This window comes from Ciconia boyciana, chromosome 13, assembly GCF_034638445.1.
Source record: "Ciconia boyciana chromosome 13, ASM3463844v1, whole genome shotgun sequence".
Classification (NCBI taxonomy): domain Eukaryota; kingdom Metazoa; phylum Chordata; class Aves; order Ciconiiformes; family Ciconiidae; genus Ciconia; species Ciconia boyciana.
This window is the reverse complement of record NC_132946.1, coordinates 799,095-826,696: the sequence shown is the minus strand read 5'-3', so window position 1 is coordinate 826,696 and position 27,602 is coordinate 799,095. Positions and strand designations below refer to the sequence as shown.

Sequence of the window (27,602 nt, the reverse complement as noted above, 5' to 3'; positions counted from 1 at the left end):
GTAAGAAAACTCGTGGGTTGAGATAAGAACAGTTTAATAATTGGAACAAAATAATAATAAATTGTAATGAGAAGGAAAACAACAAGAGAGCAAGAGAGGAACAAAACCCAGGAAAAAAAACAAGTGATACAACCGCTCACCACCCGCCGACCGATGCCCAGCCCGTCCCCGAGCAGTGATCGCTGCCCCCGGCCAACTCCCCCAGTTTCTATACTGGGCATGACGCCGTATGGTATGGAATAGCCCTTGGGGCAGCTTGGCTGTGCCCCCTCCCAGCTCCTTGTGCGCCCGGCAGAGCATGGGGAGCTGAGAAGCCCTTGACCAGTGTAAGCACTGCTCAGCAACAACTGAAACATCAGTGTGGTATCAGCATTATTCTCATACTAAATCCGAAACCCAGCACTGTACCAGCTACTAGGAAGAAAATTAACTCTGTCCCAGCCGAAGCCGGGACGCAACTCTATACCAACAACCGGCCCTTACGGCAGACGGCTTGGAGCCAGGGCAGGATCTGTTCCAGGGCCCTACCCACCCCGTTTTCACTGGGGCCTGCGTGCTGATGTGCAGGCGAGAACACGAGGAACGGTGGGAGCCGGGCCCTGGGGGATGTGGTTTATAGGGAAAGGTACAAACCGGAGTGAAGGGAGTAAACGGGGGGAGCGCTTTGGGGCCGGTCTGTGAGTACCGCCAGCTGGTCCGGGCCCCGGGGCTCGCCCTGCGCTGGCTCCCTCAGCGCGGCTGGGGCGGCCTGGGGGTTCTCCTCAGCCCGGCGAGCGGAACGCCCCTGGGGCCGACACGGAGCAGCGCCGTGCCCCGACCCCCCTCGCCACGGCGGTCTCTTACGGATCCCTGCGCTGCCAGCTGTGGGGGAGCAGAACCCATTTATTTTGTTGCTCGTTACGGCCGGAGCAGGTACGCTGAGGCGGGAGGGCGGGAGGTTTCTCTGGGGGCCGGAGCGGTTCTCTGGGGGGCGGCAGGCAGCTGCCCCCGCTGCGGCGGGGTCCGGCGGGCCGGGGAGGACCTTCCATGAGACCGGCCCCCGGCCCTGGCAGCTGCGCCGGTTATTTCGGTGCCAGCCTGCCCTGCGCGGAGCCCGCCCGCTCGTTCCTCTCCCCAGCCCCCGCCGAGGGCCCCGCCGCTGCCAGGCCGCTCCGGGCCCCGGGGCCTCCGCCCCGCCCCCCCGCGCCGGGGCACGCAGCGGTACGGTGGCCGGCAGGGGCCCGGCGGCGCGTTTCCTGGTGCGCTGCGGGGCCGCGGCTGCCGGTGGCCGGCGCGGACGCCGCTGTGGCCGGCCTGCTCCCGCGGGTGCCCGCCGCGGGCCCGGAGGCGAGGCGGCGGCGATGGATTTCTCCAGGTTCCTGTCGGATGACTTCGAGGTGAAGAGCTGGGTGAACGCGGCCTTCCGGGCCGTGCAGCAGGAGGCCCCCGGGAAGGTGGACGCCCACGCCGCTACCCTGGTGATGAAGCTGCAGCTCTTCATCCAGGAGGTCAACAACGCCGTGGAAGGTGAGGCGGGCGGCGGGGCTCGCCGCCGGGGAGCGAGCCGGGGCGTGCGGCCGCGGCCATCGCCGGGCGCCTGCGGGCGCGCCCCTCTGCAGGCGGGTAACCGGGCCGGGCCGGGCCGGCGAGGGTTTTGTTGCTTCGGTTGACCTTCCTGCCGGCCTGGGGCGGGCTGACTGGCTGGCTGGCTGGCTGGCTGCTGTAGCCTGTCCCGGGGGATCTGTTCTAAACGCTGAGAGCCCGCTGCCCCTGCCAGGGGAGGTTTAGGTCGGGCGTTAGGAGCAATTTCTTCACCGCCAGGGTGGCCAGGCCCTGAACAGGCTGCCCGGGGCAGTGGTGGAGTCCCCGTCCCTGGGGGCATTTAAAAGAGGTGTAGATGTGGCGCTTAGGGACGTGGTTTAGTGGTGGGCTCGGCAGCGCTGGGTTAGCGGTTGGACTCGACGATCTTACGGGTCTTTTCCAGCCTCAATGATTCGATGATAAACTATGTGTTTAAGTTTTAAAGGTATAATTCAAGCTTTGTTGTTTGGTGTTTTGCCTTGTTCTTTGGGTTTTTTTAAGTATTGAACATTATATAAGGTTACTGAAAAACTCCCTCTTTCCTGCAAGGGCTCTCAGGCCCTCCTCACCGTACTGCTTGCTGTTCCTGTAGAAACAAGCCATCAGGCGCTCCAGAACATGCCCAGGGTCCTCCGGGAAGTGGAAGCCTTGAAACAGGAGGCAACATTCCTGAAGGAGCAAATGATCCTTGTTAAAGAAGACATCAAGAAATTTGAGGAAGACACAGCTCAGTCAATGCAGGTAGGATCTTGTCTCACTTAGTGTTTATCTGCAACTTGTGAAATTCTAAAGGTTCCAGACTTGTTTGTATTAAACGATCTCGTGAACTCCAGATAGATGAAAACACTTCTTTTAACGTTAATGGTAGAAAAGTGGGCGTGACACAGACCAGTGCAACCCGCAGTTCCTGAGGAACAGCCGATCCTGTTTCAGTTCAGAGTTACCTGACTGAGGACGCTGATTTCTGCCCAGATTTCTGCCTGTTGCTAGCTGGGGTGCGTAGTATTCTTCAGGCAAAGTGGATACTAAAAGTACAAATCCCGAATTCAGACTAACCTTTTGATGTTTGACTTTGGAAGTTGATTTAACATCTCTAGCTCTTTCAGCCAACCCCTTCCCCCTTGTAATGGGCATGATCTTCTCACGCGTGTTTTTTAAAATCTAGGCCGAAAATAACTCCAGTAATACAAGTATCTGTGGCAGTCATCTTTTGTTTCAATGGGCAACGTATTTTTTGTTTTTTTTCTTCAGGTCCTGGTAGAGATTGACCGAGTGAAATCTAGAATGCAGTTGGCTGCCGAGTCACTTCAGGAAGCAGACAAATGGAGCACGTTAAGTGCAGACATTGAAGAGACTCTTAAAACACAGGTAGATACCCCATTGTTCTTTTTGGTCTTTGTGCCTTCAGCTTTCCAGGGAAACGGTGTTTAAAAGTAGGTTTTTGAAGTGACTTTAAAACACATACCTGTTTGTAAATTGTCGTTATGAAACAGGTATTAATGCTTTCTAAGGTCATATTCGGTAACTGGGTTGCCTTTCCCTGGTGGCAGGATGTGTCTGTGATTTCCGCCAAACTAACGAGTATGCAGAGCAGCCTGGCTATGCTTGTGGATACGCCGGATTACTCCGAGAAGTGCGTGCATCTCGAGGCTCTGAAGAACCGACTAGAGGCCATGGCTAGCCCTCAGATTGTTGCTGCTTTTAACTCCCAGTCTGTAGGTCAGTAAGGCTCGGTGTCGTTCACTATCGGTGCAGAGTGTATTGTCTTTAAAAGGTAAAATGTTGTTTGGGTGGGGAGTTTGTGTTCTGAAGGCTGCTGGTGCTGGGTGTGTGCTTTTTCTGGTGGAGCCAGATGCCATCAAATGTTATGTGCTCTGCAGCTGCCCGCAGTCCAGTGCGTCTTTGATTTTCCTACAGTTTGGTGTACCTGTGGCCACTATGGGAAATAAAACGTGAGCTGGTTTTATAGGCCATGTAGATGTGTGAAATGGAGGTGCTGAGGCAGGGCTGCCCTGCTGTCATAGTTTAGTTGTGCCATGGATGCTCTCCAAGTGGGAAGTGTTGCTCAAGTAAGCAGAAGGCCTCTGGTTTTGCGTTATCATAGTGCTACTGGGCATTGCTGTTACTGCTTGGTGTTGTAATCAAGAAGGAAATTTGTTTGGAAACATTCTGACTCTTTACTACCTTGTAAAAGCTGTTTTATAAACTCTCCTTTAGAAAATTTGACTTTTTGGACTGTTCTTTGTGCTGCTCCTTCCCTCTCCTACTGTCACAGTGCTTCTGAAAAATACTCGTGCTGGTTGTTGCGTCTCATCTAGGTGCACCTTGAGGTCCCAGGGAGGCTCTGGGGCTGTGGCGCTTTTGCTGCACAGCGCTCTGTGGGGTTCTTGTCTACGTAAAGGCAAGGCGCAGCAGTGGAACTGCAGGCAGCTGGAGGGAGCGGAGGAGGGAGGAAGCTCTATGTGCTGTGCTCCTAACAAATGTGCTTAATCCTTTGCATAGATCCCTTTCTTCTCTGTCCCGTTCCTCTTCTGGCTTTTCTTCTTTGCACAGCATCCCTCTTTCTTGGACTGTGCTCATCACCTTCACAGTACGTCCCGTGCTTTTTTTCTGCTGTTGCAGTGCGTTACCCTTTACAGACAAATTCAAGACAAAGGATGACGTTTTGGAATATTTTCTCTGCGTAGGATGAAAGTACATTGAATATTCATATGCTCTGTGAGTTCTCCACCAAAGAAAACACATAGGTGCAAGAAAGGTGCTGGCAGCAGGTCTGCTGGTACGAGGTCCTTTACTTGGGCATACTGTTCAGAATAATTCACTTTAAGCACTGTTTGCGTTCTCTTTCAAAATCTGTGCTGGGCATGTGGAGACGTGGGCTTTTTTTCCATTGAAGAGAGTTTCTCTGTTTACTTTGAAGTCATGTTTTTTTTCCTGAAGGCCAGCTCCTATAAATGTAATACAAGTCCGTAACCATGTCCCCCGAGAGTCTGTATTCTGTGACTTCCACAGATGAAGAGCACTTCAAGTTACTTGGTGTTCTAGTTTATCTGCCTTCGGGGTCCTGTTTGAAAAACAAGGTCCCATTACTAATTTCCCTAACCTGAGATGTATTTTGTGGACAGAACTATAGTCACCCCCCTTACAGTACAAATCAGACTTTGAAGGAACTTGGATTTCAAAGCTTTGTGTAGGAGCTAACTGCGCCATTAGTCAGCCTCGAGGCAGCCAGCTTAGGTATCAGTTTGAGGAGTGGTGAAAGCAAAGCTGAGGACTTGGTGAGGTATGTTCTAGTTTTGTAGGTAGTGGCTTGTTTCTGGAAAAGAATGATGATTTCCTTCTAGGAGATGCTCTGGTTTTATCTGTCTTTAATACTAGATACATTTCTTGGTTAAGAAGTTAAATTTAAGAAGTTACAGCAGCCTTGCAGTACCTGAAGGGGGCCTACAAGAAAGATGGAGAGGGACTTTTTACAAGGGCATGTAGTGACAGGACAAGGGCTAGTGGCTTTAAACTCCAAGAGTGTAGATTTAGATTAGATATAAGGAAGAAATTCTTCACTCTGAGGGTGGTGAGGCACTGGAACAGGCTGCCCAGAGAAGCTGCGGATGCCCCATCCCTGGAAGTGTTGAAGGCCAGGCTGGCTGGGGCTTTGAGCAACCTGGTCTGGTGGCAGGTGTCCCTGCCCATGGCAGGGGGGTTGGAACCAGATGATCTTCAAGGTCCCTTCCAACCCAAACCATTCTGTGATTCTAAGTTAAATTAATTCCTCGTGTCTGCTACCTGTTCTTGTTTGAGTGTGGGTTTTAGGCGGTTCTACTCTTATTTGAGAAGATAAGCAAAAAAAAGGTGAAAGTGTATCTTTCTGTATGGGCCATTGTGCATACTCCCTTAAAAAGAATTCTCTTGCTCAGTTAGCCTAATGTCTCACCCTCAGCTTTGAGACTGACTGTTACTGCCTGTGATTTGTTTTGTTTAGATCAGGCAAAAACCTTTGTCAAAGTCTTCACTGAAATTGATCGGATGCCCCAGCTTCTTGCTTATTACTATAAATGTCACAAGGTAAGCATTTTGATAATATTTTAATATGGAGGAATAAAAATTTGAATTCTTGCTTGGCTAGGACTGTAGGGGGAGCTGCTACATCATGTATTTTACCTTTCCTGTTTGAAGGAGGATGGAACCTGCTCTTTTCTGTGCTTCATTCTCTGACTTCTCTTTCTGGCTCTTAACAGCTTTGGTTACTCCCCATGTTTCAAAAGTAATTCTCTATTCAGGGCTTTGTTTTCCTTCCCGCAATAGACATAGGATATGTGCGTTCTGCTTGATTTCTCTGTGCCTTATAGTTTTGCTTTGCTTTTCTTGGATGTGGCTGTGTCAGCAATAACTTTATTGCTGCAACTTGCCAGCTGCTGACTTCTGTAAACTCTTTTCAGGTAAGATTAAAAGTTGGAATTCCAGACAGTTCTGTAGCCATAACCTGATCCTCAAATTTCTCTCATGACTGTGACTTTTGAGGATTAAGTTCAAGGCTAGGGCTTGCCAAGTATTTCAACTATTATGTGGGGGTATCAGTTACAGTCTCATTTTATGAGTAAAATACCAATGTTAATTAAATCTTTGAATCAACTAAGCAGCCTCTAGCTTCACACTGAAAGTCTTTTTCTTCTGTGGTGCTGAATTATAGCAAAATGTTATGTTGAGATCTGGAGAGAGGAGTAAGGCTGGGTGTTGTGTTTTAGCAAAAGTGCTTTGCATGGGAAGTTCTTGGTTTGAAATAACAAAAGCTGGATCTGTGGACTGTCAGTTCTCCTCTTAGAATGGTTCTTATTACCCCTGCAGGTGCAGCTGGTGGCAGTGTGGCAGGATCTCTGCCAAAGTGACTTAAGCTTAAATCGCCAGTTGACTGAACTGTATGACACGCTCCTTGGGACCTGGCACTCACAACTTCAGTGGGCAACACAGGTGCAGTGACTGTTCAGTGTTGGTGCAGCGGATGGGAGAGGACGAGATTGAGCACGCTCCCTTAATTCTCATAAAGCTCTGAATAGTTCATCGGTGCTCGCTCCTTGAGTTACACTCTGTGCCTTATCAATGCAGACGGGGCCTGCAACCTACTTTCTGTTTCTTGTCCAGCTCTTGTAGACAAGATTTGATTTCTGCTGTTCCACCAACAGCAAGGTTGCTGTGTTATTGACATTAAAGCTGCTCTATCGCTTTCATCTGTATCTTAAGTTAAATCTAATTTGTTGGTGTTGCAAATGTGTTCTGTTGCAAGACATTTGAAATGCCTGAATTGCTTTATCACTTGGCTGGGAGGAGGCTCTCAAGGTCGTATTGGATGGATTCATGTCACTCTTTGTGAGATATCTGAGGGCTTCTGCTATCACCCATTGGAGTCTGTGTGCTTGTTTTTCCTGCCAAGCATAACGTAGGATCCAAAAAAGTTATTGTCCTTTAGTGAAATGAAGAAATAAGTTCATATTGTTGAGCCTGTGAGAGTTTTTCATCCATGAAGGGTAAGCGATTCTTATCTTCATGTTACGAAGCCTGGTGCAAGTGCTAGGCCTGTGCTGCAAAGGAGCTCCGTGTTTCCTTGAAATGTATTTTTTCTGCCTAATGATTCGATGTGAATTACAGGTCAGATGTCAGTTTACATTTTAGCAGATACTCTTTGAACTGGGGATTGTGAGAGAGAAATGGCACATGGGACAAAGCTCGTGTCGCTCAGTCTCCTGTGTTGCTTCTGCTTTCTGAAGAATTCTTGGACCTTTTTCATGCTATTCAGTATCTGTGGCAACCTTGCTGCAGGAGACTTCTGGTGATCCCAGCTTTCAAAGCAAACGAGAGAGAATAGCTGACAAAGTCACAATAAAAGGCTGTAATGCATTTTATGCTATCGGAGTTGAGGGTGGTGCGTGTAAATAAAAGTTCTCAGCTGATTACAGTCTTTCTAGCCTTTCCAGTACTGACTTCTGCCTATCTGACCAGTAATTTGGCTTGTGATGTAGTAGTATTTCTTCATATTTTACCGATATATGTGTTTTTTCCCAACATACCTATGTAAACCGAGTGCTCTGTTTTCAAATGCCCTTTTCTGCCAGGTGGTTTTTCAAATCACTATAGTGCCTGTGTTCTGCTGAATTCAGTTTTTGACCTATATCTATCTTCTCGTTTCTTGGTTGCTGTATTCAAAGCACAGTTTCAACAGTAAAATATGTGTTGACCTAGGTTTTTGTAATCAGGCTGTCCTGCATGCTAGGTCAGTGAGGTTCTTGCAGTCTTAGCAGACCTCTTTTTTAAATTTTTTTTTATTTTTTTTTTTTTACCTCTTGTGAGGTTTTTCGATTTGTTTTTTTTCCCTTTTGGTTGGGAGCTCATGTCATCTGAGGAACCTGTGATCTCTTAGTGCACAAAAAGTGATATACAGATCAAGATGACAATCTCTCACCAATAGGTAATTCTATATTAATTCTTTAATGGAAGGAAGCACACACCCAGCAGTTTTCTGTGCTGGGCGTGAAAAAGTCCAGGTCAGGCTGCTGCTTTCTCTTCCAACTCTTTACTCCCTGGTTGTGGCAGCCTGCCTCTCTGCTGACAGCATTTGCAAACCTGACTGTCCTGCCTCCTCTGCCCCTCTGTTTCAGGAGCCCGGGTCTCCGTGGCAAGGGCGTGAGGGAGACTAGAGTGGGCACGATTGCCCCTGGGAAGTGGTGCTGCGTCTGCCAGCAAGGCAGCAGCATGTGTTTGGGAGGGCTGAAGAAGGTATCAGCCCCTGGATAGACAGGACCTGCTCGCTTTGGAGTGGGACAGTCCGTCTTTGCTGAGACAGTGACGTGTGGCTTGTACGTTGTGGGGCGCTCTCTGGAAGCTATCTGCTGCTGTCTGCTGCCTGTTGTGTTCCTCTGAGATAACGTGCTTTTGCTAATAGCTTTTCTGTCACCGCAGGTTTTCAAGAACCCCCATGAAATTGTGACTGTATTGTTGATTCAAACTCTGGGAGCGTTGGTGCCTTCCATCCCTGTCTGCCTCAGCACTGCTATGGAGAGAACGGGCCAAGAAATCAAGCTGAATAAGCTGCTGGAGCTCTATGATGCCACCGTCCACTTCGCAAAAGGGCTGGAAGTAGCAATGCTGCCAAACCTGAGTAAGGCTCTTGCACTGAATTTTGTCATTCTGTTCTGTCAACTCCTTTGTAAAGTTCCATTGTGGGATTTTGTTTAGCCCAACACGGAGGGAGGGATTATATCTTCTACAACACTGAGCAGTTACATGGCATTTGCACCTTTGTGTGCGTGTATATGTATATATCGTACACTAAAGACACTGACACAATGCTGAATGAGTTTACTGAAGCAGACCTGTTCTGAGCATGCTTGCTGTCTTGGGTACATAATATTTAGCACTCTTCCTTTTACAAGCATTAGTATTTCCTCTGTCTAACGGATGAGGAAGTGTCTCTAGGGAAGCTATCTGTGAAACCTATTGCTAAAGATTGCAAAGCTTAAAAGTCAAGGAGTTTTCTGGAATTAAGTCACACCTTACTAAACAAGAGAAAACCTGCTTGAAAGCTGCATCCATTGGATTCTTAACTTTTATTTTGTAGTTTTTCTGTTGCTACTGGCTTATGTTTTAATCAAGTGAAAATGCAGGGTGAAATATTCTTTCTGAACCATTGGTAGTTTATTCCCTAGCAGCATCCTCGGTGCTTGATTCAAAATCTAACCTGTGCTTTCCTTACTCTGTGATGTTTGTCTTCTCATTTTGGTCATGACTTGATGAATAATTCCCGCAAACCACAAAGTAGTGAGGTGCTGTGTTTACATAGGTTTATGCCTGACTTGAACTGTTGGCTATTTATAGTCCTTTATTAATCTGGTAGGGCCCCTTCAAAGACTGGGTATGGGAAAATCCTAAATTAAAGCTAATGGAGCACTCCTAATCCTGTGTTTCCTGTGTTTGGTTCCTCATATCATTGTCTTGAGCTATTTAAACCCAGATTCTTACTTGATCATGTAAATTATGATTACTGGGCAATTTCAGGGAGTATGACTGTCATTGTGTCTGGTTTTGTTGTCTTTGTGATTGTGTACTCTTGTCAGTCATTTTCTATCCTTGGCTTAGCTTAATTTGTGGTTCATAATAGAAATGATTGACAAGGACTTGGAAAAATGATGTCAAATTCTAGAATATGATGGAATAGGAAGACAGCTGCTGAACTGTTATTTGAGTGTGTTAAAAAAAAAAAGGTCTTTATTTCCGTCTCTTTTGCTATGGCGTAAGATGTTTGGGAAGAGAAGTATCTCAAGAATGGAAAGGCCAGGTGACTCAGCAGAACAGGGTCAAACCAGTTCTTACGTAGGGGTATGTGAGGGAAGGATTCAGTTATGATTCATGGGATAATTCAGGTTGAAGGGACCTCGGGAGATGAGCTAGTCCAACCTCCTGCTCCAAGCAAGGTCCGCTATGAGTTCAGACCGTGTTACTCAGGGTATGGTCCAGTCTGATCTTGAAAACGTCCAAGCATGGAGATAGCACAGGCTTTGGACAACCTGCTCCGTTGCTTGTCTGTCCTTAGGGCGTAAAAGCTTTTTCTTATATCCAGGATTCAAAGTAATTCTGGTTTGCTGCTAGTTTGAGTTTGGCAAAACTTCACAATACAGCTAGGGTCCAGTTGCAGTTTGAGAAGTAATCATTCAGACCTGGTTTTTGTTTGGGTTTGCAGCTCCCTGCTTAACAGAATGGCGCTGAAATGCTAAGTTCATGGTTCACGTTGATGAACACCGTGAAGTAGCAGGCTAAGTGAATTGAGTTAGTGTCAATTATTTTAAGTATGAATGAGGCTTTCTGATAAATGAGAATAGCTCCTGTTTTAAGCTGTGGGAGTAATGTGTTTCACTTCTCAAATGGTTTCAATACCTTCCTTCTACTGTAGGTTGGAATGTTTAATAGATTTTTGTCACCCAGGCTGTTTTGGAGCAGTGAGTGATAATTTTCTTGAGGCACTTGTTGAGGTAGAACATCTTGGTTTTAGGAAGCAGGTAGAGATAATAACCTTGTTTTTAAAAAAATGGAAAAAAAAAAAAAAATCTGTGTCATTGAGACTTAAAGCTGTTGGGCAACATTCCAAGCCTGTGTAGGCAGCATGCTCTAATTGAAGAACTACTGCATGTTGCTTGAAACAAGGTTTTTAGTAGCATGCTCATCTATTTGTAGACTAAACATCTGATTCTTTGTAGAGGAGCAGAACCTGGTAAAAGTGATGGAACTGGTGGAAGCGGTGTATGGTCCGTACAAGCCCTATCAGCTTGAGTATGGAGACCTGGAAGAAGAAAATCTCCTCATTCAGATCAGTGCAGTGCCCTTGGTAATGTCGCAGTCTTTGTTCAACTACGTAGGGAGAGGCTTGAAGCCTCTACTGAATACAAGGGTCTTTGCCATAGTTGTTGCTCTTTCCTCCTGTAATTTTTTGGTAATATTTCCTGCTTGCAGTATATTTTTATACTGTTAAGTAAATTTTGTTTAAGAAATAAAGTTAATTTCAGCAGCACTGTCGGGTCAGCGGTAACTCTTTTCTTCTCCTCCTTCACCCAGTAACCAGCACTGTATGTATCTGCTGGAGAAAGACTTTACCAAAATATTACTGTCAACCAAGAGCCTGCTTCAGGTTCGATAGAATTTATTAAGAACAGGGTCCGGGAGAGGAAGGTCCTTTTGTAGAAGATTCTGTTGCTGGTAGAACTCTTTTTCCTTGAAGACCTGGTAAACACAGGATTTGGCAGCCTGGCTTTTATTAACAGTCACTGTGCAGGAGGGTGGAAGCGACCAGCATTGTTCTCCCTTAAGTGTGTCACAAGATTGGAGGATACTGAGAGAACGGTGTGTTACACAAGGTGTCTTGTCTTTAATGCCTGGACACTCACTGAAAGAAGAATCAGACTCAGCTTTGTTGTTGTTCTTGTTTAGGAGCATTGGGAAGTAATTGACTGTGTCCAGGAACTGAACCATTCGGTCAACAAACTCTTCATTCTGGCTTCTGGAGCCATCGACAACTGCATTAAACTCACTGATGGACTGGGAGTGTGTGGGCTCCTTAAGGCCCTGAAAGCTCTGTTCACAAAGTAAGGTGCTTTTAGTTACGCTGCTGCGTTTATCCTAAGGGAGTAGCAAGTATTCAGTTTGTGGCCAAGGACTCTGTAGTTTATGAAAAATGGCTGAGAGCGGAAAGTATCTTTAACCGTAATACAAATCATCTGATATCCCCTCCTACCACTTCATTCAGGCAGTGACTATTTCTTAGGGGAAAAATGGAAGCTTTTTACAGCTAAATGGAAGACTTTTCTCAGCTGTTTTCTATTCTGGTTGGACTGAATTTTCATTTTTAATAAATACTTTTGGAGGGAAAAAATGTTTCCCAAAACAGAGTAAGACAAAGACAAATTAGGCTGATGAAAGTAGAACTTGGTGAGGAAATGTATACTTACTGGGACAAGTGACCTCACGTTCAGAATCTACCTGTAAGTGTCAGATACCCTAGTGAGTGAGGTTCACTATAAGTTCTCGTCTCAAAGTATCAGTGACAGCCTGCTTAGGTCATGTTCCAGTACTGATTACCTCCTTATTCTTTCCTGATATCGAAAGAGCTGTTCACAAGGTATAAATCGACTTGTTACCTGGCTGCCCTGTGGGGAAGGGGGAAGAGGAGAGCACACTTCTCTGATCTCACCTTCTTTATAGGCAATTACGTAGCAGTGTGCATGCCTCCAGCTTATGGGCATTATTTAAAAAAAGGGGGTGTGTGGAAAACAAAATGTTCTCCTTTTTATCCATGTTCTCATCTGGGGAGTAGCTAAGAAAACAAATTCATGAGATTGTTGTCACTGTATTCCTGGAATAAGGGCCAAGTGATATTGGAGTAGCAGTAGCCTTATAAACTTTTTGTGGTCTTTCCTAGGAGATGTGATTAGGGTAGTGATAACAAAAGTGTCTTACTCATACCTTCTCATGGGAGCAGAGAGTTCCTAGTAGCCCATATGCAACAAATTGAAGTAGCCACACAGTATCTATTACTGAGTTTCTTCCTGTCTTCTAGTGTAGGCTTGAGTGGGCTGTGGCTGATCAGTTCTTCATGTCCGTGTGTCTGGACTGGAACAGCAGTGTCTCTCCTGAACTCCTTTTAATATTTCTGGTTCTTATTTGGCCCTTGTAGAGGACTGAGTGAGCAAATTGCAGGGCATGCAGTTATGCTGCTCTCCAGCCTATTCTCTTATGCTGGTGCTTATCTCTTCTCCATTTCTCATTACAGGTATACATCTGACTTTACAAATACATTGCAGTCTATACGAAAGAAATGTAAACTGGATGATGTCCTATCAGATTCCCTTTTCCAGGAGGACTGGACTGCATTCCAAAACTCTGTCCGGTAAATGGGATTTTTTTTTTCCCAGCTCAGAACTGTTTTTCGTATCAAAGTTGGAAGGGAATTACTTGGGGTCAGCTTACACAAGTTCTTAGTGCAGAATGCAGGGCTATGCCCGCTTAGCCGCAGTGCTGCTGGAGCATTAGTGTTAGTGACTGGGTTTCAGGTTGCTGCTGGCACAGTAAGTGCTGTGAGGCTCCCCACCCTGTCTGGGGCAAGACTGCATGTCATATTGCTGGAAATATCAGCAGCTCTTAGAATTTTTCCCAGTGACACTGAGCTGGCCTTAGCCATGATGACAAGAAGTAGCATGTGGATGAGGCTGTTGGGCAAAAAAATTCAGTGTGTTATCAAATGGATGCAGAGGTAATAGCCAAATTAGCTCTTGACAGATGTGTCCTCTGTGGGCTGTGGTTTGGTTATTGCATTTTGTAATTACTTGACACGTGTCTGAGATGGGTTGTCTTGGGGGGAGTCTGGCATTATCTGCCTCAAATCACACAACATGTGTTTTGTCTTGTTCTTTCCCAGGATAATTACTACTTGTGGTGAGCTCCTTCGTCAGTGTGGAGACTTTGAGCAGCAACTGGCCAACAGGTAAGCATTGCTGAACTTAATGCATGAGCTGTCAACATAGGTACCAAGTTGAAAGAAAACAAACCCCAAGGTGCTTCCGTTGCGTAGACCATGGAGGGAAAGCGGAGCCACTGTGATTTCCCCCCACTGCCCCTCTCCATCTTTTGAAATGTCAGAGGTGGGTCACAGACTGTTCCACTCAGTCGTGTGCCCTGAGACAGTCACAAGAATCCTTTTCCTTGAATACCTGGCTGGGCATCAAATGGACTGCCAGACTGGGGTCAGGAAGGAATTTTCCACCAGATCAAATTGGCAAGATTCTCACCCCCCTGGTGACAAGGGGCATGAATCGTTGGCTGAAATGAATCTAGGTGTGCCTTAACGATTCCTTGTAACCTGAGGAGCGCCAAGCACAGGCAGCACGTAGATCTTTTGTTGCTTGTAAGCAGTGCACTGTTCAGCCTCTTGTACGTTGAAATGCTTTAGTCTGACTTGAGTGCCTGTGCTTTGTATAGGACACAGTGGCCTGCAGTGCACAGGAGGCTGGGTTTGTTCTGTGTTTGCTAGACGTTCTGCAAGCACAATCCTCTCTTTTTTTCATCTCAATATTTTTGCAGTTTTTGCGTTGCACAGTCGACGTGAGAGTTGGCTGTAATTAGTGTCTGCCATCAATGAATACTCTCTCCCTTGAAGTAATGTAAAGGTAGTGTTGGTCCTTGGACCAACATGAGAACAACAGTGCTGATTTCAGAGGATTTTGCTGGTGACTTTGGTGTACTTGTTTTCAGGATTTTATCAACTGCTGGGAAGTATCTCTCGGACTCCTACAGCCCTTGTAGTTTTTCTGGCTTTCAGGATACCAGTTCTGCAGAAAAGAAGAGCTCTGTAAAGAATCCCTGGCAGGAATACAATTATCTTTTGAAGGAGAATCCATCTGAGTATGCCAGCCTTATGGAAACGCTTTACACTCTAAAGGTAGCTTTGGTGCCTGGGAGAGCCTGCCTCTATCACAGGATGCTGTTGGGCCAACATTTGGTAGATGAGACCTGGATTCCCCCTGCAGCCTGATTACTTTTTGTCCTGAACTGCAGCCTTTTGGTGGGCTATGTTCCAAGTCTTCCACAGAGACACTGATTGATCTGCTGAGAGATGAGATGTCCAAACCCAGGAAGTCTGGACTCATTCCATCTCTCCCCAGATCCTGGCTGTGTCTTGTGAAAATGCGCTTGTCAGCTCAGGTGAGGGAGATTTTGTCGCAGAAAGCATTGGGAAGATCGTGTTGGAGCAACCTCAAATTCTGGAGCCCGCATACTGGCTTCTCAAGGCTTTCTTTGCCACGTACGCTCTGCTGCCATATCCATTCTGAAGTAAAATTCTGCAGGATCATTCATGCGTGCATCTGTGAACAGGGTAGAATGACTCGAGTTATCTTCTTGTGGATCTAAGTTATGTTTGCCATCGTCAGTCACATGTAGAAGTGGTCAAGGTTATGAGTTCTGTCTCTTATTTCCTCAAAATGGTTTGATTTCTTTTGCATTGAATTTACCTGCAACTTGTGCAGCTCTGCCTTCAGTGTTACATGTTTGACTTTAAACCTTTGCTAAATAGTCAAGTTCCATAGGTACCCTTCATGGAAAACTTTTGCTTAATTCCATGCAGGGAATCAGTTAGTTGTGCCCTTTGAGTAAAAGGCAGTTTTGCCATCTTCTCTGCAGGTTTCTCGGTATCTAGCCTGTACTGATGCCTGCCATGGCTGGAATGTGATGCTGATTCTTTGTTCTACATTTCAGGGAGCAGTGCGCAGTTTCTGTCTTGCATAACTGGTTAGAATAGGGTGTCCCAAAGGAAACAAGCTGTGCCATTGCAGAGGAAAGCTCTTTTGTATTAGGATGGCCTAGTAAAGACCTCTTTAAGAATGTTAACATAGCTTCTTTTTGGTCAGTTTAATGACTTCTGTGTGTAAACATTTTTCTGTGTGTGTTAGGAAAAAGGTACGAGTAACCACAACCTGTTGTCTTCATCTCGATCTGCCCTAAGCCGCCTCAACCAGCTGGCACACCACTTGGCTTTCGATTCTGTTTTTCTTCGCATCAAACAACAACTCTTACTGGTTCCAAAGATGGAGGTGAGTAATGGGTACATCGATCTGATCTGAACTGGCAAGGTTTACCCGTGGGATCCCTTAGGGTGGAGTACAGCTCAATGTTGCTTACCTTTCTCCTTTTCAGAGTGTTTCCTTCTGGTATCACTTTTCTTCCGTGAGCTACAGTCAGTGGAGAAGTTTACCTGCCCTCACCCACAGCTTTTGCAAGAGACAGCTATATTTGCAAGCTCTGGTGTTTGAGATGCTGCTTTTCTAACTTGTGTGAGCGAGTATTTTCCGCAGGGAGCTGTGTGGAAAGGGTTGTGTACGTTTTGGGCCTGAGGGAGGACAAGGGTAGCAGTTTTCTCACCATCTGTGTTCTGCTTGCTAGAAGTCCTTGGGTAGTCACAGTTCATGTTGCTGGGTGAGCCCTTCCTAGAATATCGATAGACTTCACGCTCCGGAAGGTCATAGATTGTTCCTGCACGTTTTGCCTTACAGGGTTGGAATTCTGGTGGCATTGGTGAGACCCTGACAGATGACCTGCCAAACTTCAGCCTGACTCCTCTGGAATATATCAGCAATGTAAGAGCATGCGAGGGTAGTTACTGGAAGCCCAATGCTGGGGGAATCTCTTCTGTGTTTCTCCAATTTTTTGTAAAATTGTAGTATTTGTTAAAATTGTTGTATGGTGGTGATAGATGCTGTCAGTGGTCCAGCCCTCAGCAGTTGGGTTGTGTCATTCTTTGTAGCTTTTATGAAATCCCTGTCAAATTCTGGAATAGCAACAGAACGTAGGGAGCACAAGGAGAGGTTCTTCTCTATTGAACTGCACCGTTCACAGCGTTAACTCTCGTAACGGGATGGGAAATGCCAACTTCTGTTTGTAGGGGTGAATACTGAGCATATCTTCATGATGCAGCCCATGTAGCCTAGAAGTTCCTGCAATGTGTATTGGAGTGATTTAATCATACTGTGAAGTTAAACAAGCCGTGAGCTCCTACCCTTCTAATCCCCATGTGACTCCTCGGTTTCTCTTTCTAATGGAATAACAATGAACCCTTTCTGGCAGTGGGGTGTCTGAGTGGAAAAGGAGAGCGAGCTGCTCGTTCCTTCTGACTAGGCACTCCGCAGTTTGGTGCTGAACAGCATTCAGATTGCTCTCCCATTCTCCTGGGTGGTGTTTCAAGTCGCTGCCAAATTTGCAGTCAGATATTAATATTAGCTGCTATTATTATCTCAATACAAAGTATAATTTGATAAGCAAGTTTTTTATGTTACTATCATTCTGTGCATCACACAGGGAACAGATTTTTTCAAGGACAGGCTGCAACCAAAAGCTTTTAATGTTTTGGTTTCCTCTGACTTATGGCCTACAGACCGTTATACTCTGCTTTTAAAGCTAAAAAAAAAAAAAAATGTATAGAAATGGGTAGTCATTCAATTTGTGGGATAATTTTATCATGGGTAGTTTGAATTTAGCTATCTGAGAGACTTCTATGAGGTTTCTAAAGCTCATGAGCAGTGTATCAGGTAAAACTTCAAGGAAAGGTTGCTACTCGATTTCTAAGTAGCCTTCTAATTAACACAGTTCACCAGGAGAGACGTGCATAGCGAGTAAGAGGCTGAATATGCTCCCCTGCCACTTTAATTGAAAGTTAAAACTGAGATTCTGTGAGGAATCAAAGGACATTTCTGCCTGCCCAAGGCAAAGAGGAATTTCAGAAAATTTCAGATCCAAAGCATTTGTTTTCTGACATCTTTTCAGATCTACCCTTTATCCTGCTGCTGAGTGATAGGTGGGCCAAGACTGAGACACGGCTTTGTCTTGGGTAGTCTTGAAATAATACTACTGCATTGTGCAGTAAAATTGAAAACTAAAAAACTACAGTAGAGTTTAGAAACAAATTGATGTGGCATATGTGCTGCGTAGAAGAAAAGGCAGGTGATGTGAGCTCAGGAAAATGCTATTAACGAACATGCTGCATAACGGGGAGGCAGAGTACTCTGAACTGTATCTGCACCTGGGAAGATTCTCTGTAGCAGCAGGTGATCACTTTATAAACAGGGCAGTATTTGTGGTCTGCCTCAAGTTACATAGCTTACGTGTGTGCATTTGTGAGCATGGTCCCTGTTTGGGAGTGATACGTTCGTGTAATTCATGATTATATTGTCACTTGAATCCGTGTTTCCTCTTCTGTGGTTTTGTTTGGTTCAGTCTCTTAGATTCTGCTCTAGGAAACAAATTGTCAGGGACACTCCAGAGATCAAAGATTTGCTAGGAGTAACAGTTCTCTGTACAGGTTTTTCTTAACACAGTTGTTTCAATGACTGGTTCTCTGACCTTGTGAAAAATTATTTCTTGTACAAAGTGTAATGATGAGCAAGAGCCAATTTGTTTCTGAGCAAATGTAGGTTAGTGAGTTGCTGTCAAGCTCAGCTTTCTGTTTTCAGGTGTGGATTACTGCAATTGACTTTTTTCCTCTAGCAAAGTACTTGCTTCACATTTGTTCAGTGACTCAGGTCTTTGTGCTTTTATTCTAGATTGGGCAATATATTATGTCGCTTCCTCTCCACCTTGAGCCATTTGTCACTCAAGAGGATTCTGCTTTGGAACTGGCATTACATGCTGGAAAACTGCCTTACCCCCCAGAACAAGGTAGGGTGAAACCCAAGACTTGAAGTGTCTGGGGGAAAGCTTTCACATTTTGACGTTACATGGCTGTGATGTGTTATGGTAACAAAGCTGTTTGAGATCCATTTCCTCTCATCTGGTCACCCTATTTCTTCCAAGAGTCTCTTGGTAATACACAGGAGGAGCGAGCCTCTAAATAATGAGTAAAACTTCTTCAGCGTGGTCTATTTCAGTTTAGTGTTCATTAAAGCTGTGGGTTGGGTGCAGGGTCTGCTTCAGAGTTGGAGCAGTATTTAATATCCTAGGTGCAGGGAGTGGACAGGAGGTACCTGGGGTCAGTTCCCAAACTCTGAAGGGAACCGTCGAACCATCTAGCCCGAAAGACTTCTCAAGTTAGCTTTTGCAGCTTCTGCTCCTTATCAGCCTGTCTGTTGGAGTGCAGTTCATGGAGCGGCTCGGGCTGTCTAACAGCTTGCTGAAGGGGGAGTCTTGCTCCAGCTTTGCACTCCTGCCCTCTCCTTTGTGCTGATGCCACAGTAGGCCGTTTCCATTCATTAACCCCACAGGAAAGTATTCACTTTTTTCTTCTTCTGGCCTAGTTTATCTCAAAAATGCATCAAGAAAGTGATTTAAATTGACTTCCTAAGAGGTCTACTATGCAACAGAACTGTCAGGAGCACGCAGCAAGGAACAGGCAAAGAGGAAACTTGTGACCATGCTCAGAAGTAGTGAGTTGTTAGGTTGGCCAACCCTCTCGTGTAATGTCCCCATCTGCTGAAGAAAACAGCCCTGCATCGGTGATCATGCAGCGTATTCTTACCCCCAGACAGTATCTCAGCTGGGATTCTTGCAACAGCTGCTGCCAGGAGCTGACCTGGTATGAAGCTTTCCAGCTTCAGACCCTAGTGACATCTGGAGAGAATGTCCCGTAAGCTTAATTTTACACTAATCACTTGTGGTATAAAATATGCGGTCCTCTGTGGCCTTACTGAGAACCACAGCCCCTTAATTTGTTGCTAGAAAAAGAGGAGCCCCTGAGCTCCTTTCTTCAGGAATAGATTGATTGTTCTCAAGCACAATAGTCATGCTGTTTACTTGTAAACAACTTTTTCCTCTGCCTCTTTTCTCTGTAAATCCAGGAAAAACTATTGTTATATCCTGTGTGACATGCTAACCTGTGCCCATCTGTGACAAAGATGAGGAGCCCATGGTCAAAAACTGGTCTGCCGTCATCTGTCTTGTTTTGGACAGGTTTTGCATCTTTGGGAATTTATTTTCTTAAGGATCCAACCATGTGTTCTCATCTCCATAGTCAGGTTCTTGCTCAGTAAGGATACAATTCTGGAATGCTGACCACTTCATTTAAATTCCTTTTTCATCCTATATTAACTCCAGCTGAAAAATCATTAGAGCTCCACTGCCACTTCCAGTGCCGCCTGAGTCTTTAGTGATTAGATACCAGCCGCAATGATTAAACCCCCCGTGCTGAAGGAAGTGCAGCGGGTGCTGCGGGTGGCTGCTGTCTGACACAGCTACAGCCAGGTTCCTGTTCAGAACTTTCTCCCCAGAACACACAAGGGGTTTTTTCTGCGTTTCTTTCCTTAATTTCTTGCAGCAAGCTGAGTTTTGGCTCGTGTTTGTTCCTCAGGTGGCTGTCCTCACCTGTTGTGTCATCAATCCTGCTGCAGTAACAACAGTAGCTACATAGTGCTTCCCAGCAGGCTGGCAGTGCACCATGGTTTGCTGTGGTTAATCTCTTCTCGGTGTTTGTTTCCACTGATAATCAAGGAAGTGTAGAGCTTGGTATTTATAGTCTTCCTGTAGCCTTCTGAGAATACGCTCTTTAGTTCAGGTTTTTGCATTACTTATTTTGTCATCTTAAAGTCTTTAATAGTGTTTAATACATGTTTACATGTTTAATAGTTCATTGACTTTCAAAACACTGATGAACACAGAATTCTTTAGGGCTTGAAAAAAAGCCGTGAATCCTTGTCATTGCAGTAGTTTGTAAACTAGTCCTGGCAGATGATCCTGTAGAATATGCCAGGCAGTGCCCCTGATCCCAGCCGGATGACCCGTCAGCCCTTTGGAACACACTTACCTGGAGAAGTAATGGAGGGAAGTAAAGCGTTTTGGGTCTTGAGCTAACTTTCCATGTTGTATAGTGTCAGGGAGGATACGTAACTGCTTTGACTGCTCCAAAACCAGCTAATAAACTCTGAATCCTAATGAATACCTTAATGTCTTGTTGAAGAAACAGTTAACCATTTATGAATTAAGTTGTGTTACAAATCCAGCAAATGCAGGTGGGTGAGACTGCTGACAGCTAACGAGAATTTTCTGTCCAGGAGATGAATTACCTGAGCTGGACAACATGGCTGACTGTTGGCTGGGCTCCATCGCCAGAGCTACGATGCAGACTTACTGCGAAGTCATCCTGCAAATACCAGAGCTCACAGTACATTCGACCAAGCAGCTTGCCACAGACATTGGTAAGCTCGGTGCACACACTGTCTTGAGAGCTGTTGCCATAACACGTGGGCTGCTCTGTCATTACATTAGATTTGAAGAAACTGCAGTGTGGGTTTCTCCTTTAATCGTGAGCATGTTTGATCTGATATGATACTCTGCATGGTGAGGTGGTTCACAGCTTCTCTTTTGCAAAGTGTTCTGTCACAGCCCTCTTCGAGGGAAGGGTGATGTTCCGGTAGGTACTCCTGCTTCTTCACTGCTTTGTGCTTCTGACTGTGGAAGTCAAAGTCCTTCTGAACCGAGAGAATTCCCTTACAAGCCGGTCTTAGCAAGAAAGATCTGTATATAATCTTTTCAAGTGTGGCACTGCTCTTTCCCTTCTCATCGAGTGCCATGTACTGCCAGTATATGCCATATAGGGGGTACACAGCACGTGCCAAGCCTGTTGGGAAGTGCTCCAGTGGATTACGAAGAGGGCAGCTGGCTGATTTCTTCCATCCAGTTGATTAGCTGAAGTAGGGAAGATCAGCTAAAGGCCTTCTAAAAGTTGTTGTGGAGCACTTGACCAGCATCCTTTTTTACAAAACCTATAGGATCAGCTCCCCTGCCAAGGTTAACGTATCGCCCTGCTGCTCGGAAGGTGCTAGATGACTAAAGTTACTTTCAACATGGAGAAATTTTCAGCAGCAAGGTGGGACACAGCTGGCACGTGTTCATCTCTGCTTTCTCCCATGCCATGCAGAGTGATTGAGGGAGGACTGATGGAAGCTGCTGGGGAAAGCATTTCTGCAGGGTTATGGAGGAGATGGGTTTTTCTTATCCAGAACTGATGAAAGTGTCACCTCGAGACCACTACAGCTATTGCAAACGCCAGTTAGTCCTTTCTTTGCTGTAAATCAGGGATGCTGACTTCCCCATGGCCGAGCTCAAAAATAAGGATACAAACAGTATCTCCTCAGCTTGCCTGAAAGTGTGCTTGAATGCCAGTGAACTCAGCCTGAATCTCTCTTTGTTGTTGTTGTTGTTGGCATTGCTTAAAAACAAACCAGTGGATGAGAGGCTGGCTGCTCGGCATTCTCCCTGCCATCCTTAATTCCCCAGCTGGCTTTGAATCAGTGAGCTGGCTGGAACTCCCTCCTGCCTCGACAGCCATTCACCTCTGCAGAACTTCCCGGCTTTGTTGCAAGCTCTTTGCCTTTGAAAGTGTGATTGTGATCCTTTCTCTGTGACCATGGTGACTGACCACCCCAAGGGTGTTGGGTGCAGATACTGAAACGTGGCAGAATGTGTCTCGGTCCTCTGAACAAAACAGACGGTTGTCTGAACTAGCGTACAGGAAGCCAAAAATACGCAGCAGTCAGTACAGTTAGATTCCAAACACGCTGCTGTTTCCTGTGGGTTTGAGCTATTGGTGACAGGATTCTAGCTGTCGTGAAGAACGAAGAATAACTTTCATTTGCACAGTGTCTGTTGCCTGTTCAAATACATGTTTATCCTTGATCTTACAGATTATCTAATAAACGTTATGGATGCCCTCGGCCTTCAGCCATCAAGAACACTGCAAAATATTGTCACTCTGTTGAAGGCAAAACCAGAGGACTACCGGCAAGCTGCAAAAAGCGTGCCCCGCAGAATGGCCAGCAGCATCGCTGCAATGAGAGGCCTGGAGTGTTAGCTGTAATGTCCCTGCTGCTGGACACTGTTCAAGGGCTGAACTGTTTGGGTTGGTTTTATTTCCCTATAAACTTTGCAAGGACAGTGAAAACGTCTCTGGGGATTAGGGGAATTTATTTCTGAATACCTTTTAATAAATGTCTTTGTCTAGGAAAAGCTTGCTCCATTTTTCCATCTTTAGAAATAAGGAAAGATGTCCTACAGCCAAATTTACCAAAAACTATCTGGATGAGCTTGAGTACGCTGAGCAGTGCTGGCTTCTGACTAGAAATGTTCTGCCGGTTGCTGGAGAGTTCATGCTTCATGGCGGTGAGATGACAGGCTTTTTCAGAAAATTTAATCAATTCTGAATCTAAAATTATGGGGTAGGTACAACAAAGATCGACTGATTGGAAGCTCTTCTACCTGGAGGCAATGGTCATTGCTCAAGTCTGTCATTATTCACAAAGTCAGGAAGACAGTCTCATCAATTAGTAGATGAGGCATGATGAAGCTCAACCCTGAGAATAAAACCAGCTTTGTAGGTTGTTCCTTGTGTGATTAATGTATTCTTCTGAAAGCTATGAAGTTTATAAGAAATGTAAGGCAAGTGTTGTTTTCTTGTAAAATTTATTAAAGCTTGGTATATAGATCTTTGTAAAAAAACCTCATCTAGCCTGAGTATGCTTCCAGCACTCCCACAGCTTTTTTTCTTGGGAGAAAACTGGACAGAATACGAAGAGGACCCAAGACTGGAACGCCAGCTGCGTGAGACTGCTGGGTAAAACCTGACGTGCACACTCTTCTGTTCTGGAGGGGAAACACATCCTTCTTCCCCTTACCTGTATCTGCTTCTGCAGTTTTCTCCTTTTCTTCACCACCAGATGCCTTGGGGAAATAATTCCTTTCTCGGTGTCCGTGTTCTTGCCTCTTCTTTCCTTAACTTGGTTCAGGCTGCTCTAATCGGTGCTTGGCCTGATCCACAAATCTTTCTGCTGTCGTTGCTCTTGACTCTCCTCCCCGGCAGCCCCTGTCTGTTGGGCAGCTCTCACTTCCCGCCCCGGTGCTGCTGCAGTCCTGGCCCTCCTCCTGGGACTCGGTACTCTGATGTGTTCTCCCCTGGGTGGCTGTGTGCTTAGCTGCCACGGCTGCCAAATCTGCCTCTTCCAGGCAGCCCCATGTCTTTTTTTGTCACACCAACATCTTTTCTGTGTTTATAGCACAGATGTAACATGCTGATACAGGCTTATATTCTACCAGCGATATATTTTTTGAGTGAAATTGGATTCCTTTGCCATTCTCAGCTGGACTCGGGTGATGTTTTACCACCAAAACTGCAGTTTGGGGAGGTGAGGAGAGCAGAGGTGCTTTATAAAGTTTCTGGGTTTCGTGAATTTTGGCATCTAAAAAAATTTCAGAACAGGGAAGTGAAATGTGTTTTCTGGAATTTTTTTTTTCTTGGCAAGGTTTCCAGTTAGATGTTTACTCTTGTTTCGGACTATGAAAAGTCTATTAAAAAAATCCCCAAATGAATGGGAAATTTGGTACTGTATTGAGTAGGGACTTCTCGGGTGTCTCGCGTGGCTGCGGTTTGGGAAGCCTTTCCCCTGGAGAGCTCGGTGCCCCGCTCTGTGCCCGGCCCCTGCACTGCTCAGCTGAGTCTCCCAGCGGCTGCGCTGCTGCTGCAGCAAGAAAAAAACCCTTTTGCGCACATATGCTTCCCTGCGATCAGCCCGTTTCGGGGAGAGAGCCAAGCTGGTAGAGAGCCGGAGTCAAGTACCTGAGACACTTCCCACTTTATCAGTTGTCAGACGCCCTCTGTAAACCAGCAGTAACTGGAATAGTAACCGTCCATGTCCTGCCAAAGAACACGCTGTTCCAATTTGCCCTTGGTGTGAGACGGGTGAATCTCACTGATCGTGCCTCTCCCATCCTTCTGCCTTGTCGCTAGAAGGTGAGGATCTGTGAGGCGGTTCTTTGCCTGCTGCTGTTGCATTTCGCAGGGCAGGTGGCCCCGGGCAGGCGCCCGGCTGGGGCTGAAGGTGCGAGGAGCCGGAAGGTGCAGACTGTCCTGCCAGCTCCGCGGCCTGGGACCTGCCGCTGCCTTTTCTGTTTGTTACAGCTCCGTGGCCGCAGATGCCAGAGCCCACCCCGGGATGTCAGCAGCCGAGGGGCTGCGTTTCGAAGTGCCTTGCAGAGGGCTGGCCTTGGGAAAACAGCTCTGCCTTCCCCCTCTCTCTGCAGCCCGTCTCACTGCAGCGAGCTCCTCACGGACACTGCTATTTCGTCAGCACGGGAGCAGGCTCGGGGCGGTTGTTTTGCCCTACGGAAAAGCATGTGGCGTCTCCGCAGTATCTTTATGTTTGAACAGCTATTCGGATTCCCACATGACCAGACTTACTGGTAGCGATGTTGATGGTGGTGCCTGTTGGTGAGAGCGTGGGAATAGATGCCCAGGTTTTTGTTCTCGGCTTTCCTAGTGTTTTAAGAAAATTGCTCTGTTGTGTCTTTTGCAGGGAGCAGTGCTTTTCCACTGTTGCAAAATCGTTTGGAGGTCTTTGTCAAGTATTGGCTTGCGTGCGTACGCTGAATCGGGAGGGGAGGGTGTCAGGTGCTGGTTTCTGACTCGGCCGCGCTGTGGGATGAAGCGCTGTCACGTTACAGGGACTCTCCTTTTTGGTGAAGGAGGCTGTACCGTGGGTTTATGGTGCTCAGGGAGGGAAGCATCCCTTTAGGGAGAAGGGACGTGAGGAGTCGGGCAGGAAAAGTCTAGGACAATTTGTAAGAGCTGGATTCCTCTGTCTTTACAAGCGTCCTAACTGCCTTTGGTCTGCGCTGTGACTGCTCCGGGCGGTTTTATGTGAGCTCATGCTGTCCCAGAGTTAGAAGGTTTCCTTGAGGAGCAGCCGTGTTCGTGGGCTGTCGGTCAATCACTCTTGCAAATGAGAACCAGCTGAGGGATAAGGGTCTGGGGGCAGCGTGTGGACTTGTTAAGAAGGTGCTCCCCGAATCTGGTTTTTTATTCCTCATATATTTTATTTTAGGTATTCTCTGGCTGCAGATGACTGTAAATTACCCCTGTTGTTCCACTCCTCGTGCCAATTAAGATCAGAGGCGGGTACGGTTGCTTCCCAGCCCAGGACGGCCAGTGGCAAGGGATGAGTTCTGCGTGCTGAGTCCTCACTTAACTGTTCCAGTTCATAAGGAACCTGGTGCTGAGGGATGGAAGTGTCCTCTCCTTCTCCCAGTGTAATGTATCTAGCAAGTCTGCTTGCTTCATATATAAAAGATAATCATATGTTGTTTCTGAGGCAAAACTTCTTCTGGATTAATCGTTCCAGATGCTAAAAAAGCCTGTAAAACACTCGTAGGTGGAATGAGTAGGACGTTCTGCAAATGAAACTGCTCTGCCAAGTGGCATAGTGTCAGCTTCTAAATAACCTCCTTATCTCCTGGTTTTCAAGCAGTGGCAGCTAAAACAACCGCAGCCTCCAGCTCAGGAGGTCCATGAGCTGTGGTGGCCAGCAGAGTGACCCAGAGGAAGGGCTGTTCTGCACCTGCCCCGGGTGCAGGTTTTTCCCTGTGCATCGGTTTCTGGGCACTGTCAGAATCGAAAGCCTCGGCCAGGTGGGTTGCTGAAGCACCGATCAAGAAGCAATGGTGACACCTTTGCACGGTTCCTAAATCGGCTCTAGTGTCTGGCTCTGTAGGATTTCCAAACTTACCCAGTTTTGAGCGTCCGCACATGTTGAGCGAGAGGCGGTGGGACTCCAGTCACTGAGCTGAAACCCGGGAGGACGTGAAGGAGCACAGCACGGGTACGCACCAAACTCTCCCGATCCTCACCTCTCTTCCTCAACAGCAGAAAACACAAACAGGCTGAGAATGTGACTTCCAGAGCTGAATGGCTCCCGGGTACAGAAAACTGCCTGCCTGTGGCAGCTGCTTCTGCCGTCGCTTGATATCGCAACTGGTGTGTTTGCTTGTGGCTCTGGCTCCTGGGGTGGTTTCGCTATTTAAGAATCTGAATTTAATTTAAAGAAAGTGGCTAAGCTTCTTGTTCTTATGATCACCAAGTGAACTTGGAAAATGTCTGTAAAAATTCAGATATCAGAAGTAATAGAAAATCTAAACTTTAAGTTGCCATTACTTTTTGGAGCTAATCATAAAATCTAAAAAAATCATGAATCAAGTCTTATAAAATGAAGACTGCAGATCTTCTAGCACATTATTATCGTGTAGCGGTAACTGCAGCAGCGTTAGAGCAGCTATGCACCGGTAATGAAGGGTTTGACTTCTTCAGTGAATTTTGAACACAGAAGTTCCCCCGTGCAGGGCAGTGCCAGCCGTGCTGGCAGCATCTCATCTGGCACATTGTCCCCCGGTTCCTCGATCCTGCTTGTGGTCGTTGTCAGCAACCGGACCCACCGCTTCCACCAGCGCCGAGGGGAGATGGAGAGATCCTCGACACGCTCGGCCCCGGCAGCTCTGCACCGGAGCACCGTGTGCTCGGGGACCTTAAAGTGGAGAAGGAGCGTGGACCCCCCTCGCCGCCGCGGCTGCCCCCACCGCCCCGCGCCCGCACCGCGCTGGGCGCCGTGCCCAGAACATCGTGTTCCCAGTCGCGTGATTTAACCAGACGATCGTGTTTCCTCTTGAAGTTTTGCAAAAGTACTTCAGTAAGGCAGGTCCCGGTGGGTTGCGATGGGCTCCTGGGAAAGCTGTGGGCCAGCACCAGCCGGGGGCCGGGTGAGCGCGCTGCCCCGCTCAGCCCAGCCCCTCGGGGACCCCTGAGCCCCCCGGCCGCCCTCACGTCGGGGTGAGCACGGCACCTCCCCTTCCTGCAAGCCGTGGCCATCAGCGTCTTGCCAGTGCTGAACTGCACCCGCTGCCAACAGGAAACTGAAAGGCAACTTTTTATTTATTTATTGCCAAGAGTGGTACTGTTCCGTGGCCTGGCACTTCCTCCCCACACCTAAATCTTTATGGAGGCTGCAGTATTTATCTCCAACACACGTTATCAGCCGTGCCCACCTGCAGTGTGAGCGTTAACAAACCCTGAGCAGCAAGCACAGACAGAGCACCCGCGGGTCCAGAAGCAAAGGGATGGTTTTCTTTCGCTCGGTTTCCATGGTAGTTGTTCAGGGGTAGAAATACCGCCACCTCAGAAGTCAAAAGTAGCTCGGGTCCCAACCCAAGGGTCC

At 46.7% G+C, this 27,602-nt stretch overlaps 1 protein-coding gene across 1 annotated transcript; it reads left to right on the top strand.

Moving 5' to 3' along the window:
- The first annotated feature begins 1,056 nt into the window (after positions 1-1,056).
- On the top strand, positions 1,057-23,041 carry COG7 (component of oligomeric golgi complex 7). The gene is made up of 17 exons (XM_072878000.1): positions 1,057-1,506; positions 2,153-2,301; positions 2,812-2,928; positions 3,111-3,279; positions 5,540-5,622; positions 6,403-6,525; positions 8,509-8,707; positions 10,800-10,927; positions 11,527-11,681; positions 12,866-12,982; positions 13,511-13,576; positions 14,344-14,530; positions 15,540-15,680; positions 16,140-16,223; positions 18,183-18,297; positions 20,622-20,765; positions 22,254-23,041. Exons 1-17 carry the CDS (start codon positions 1,341-1,343, stop codon positions 22,418-22,420), a joined length of 2,310 nt encoding a protein of 769 aa, XP_072734101.1. The 5' UTR covers positions 1,057-1,340; the 3' UTR covers positions 22,421-23,041.
- Positions 23,042-27,602: the final 4,561 nt, after the last annotated feature.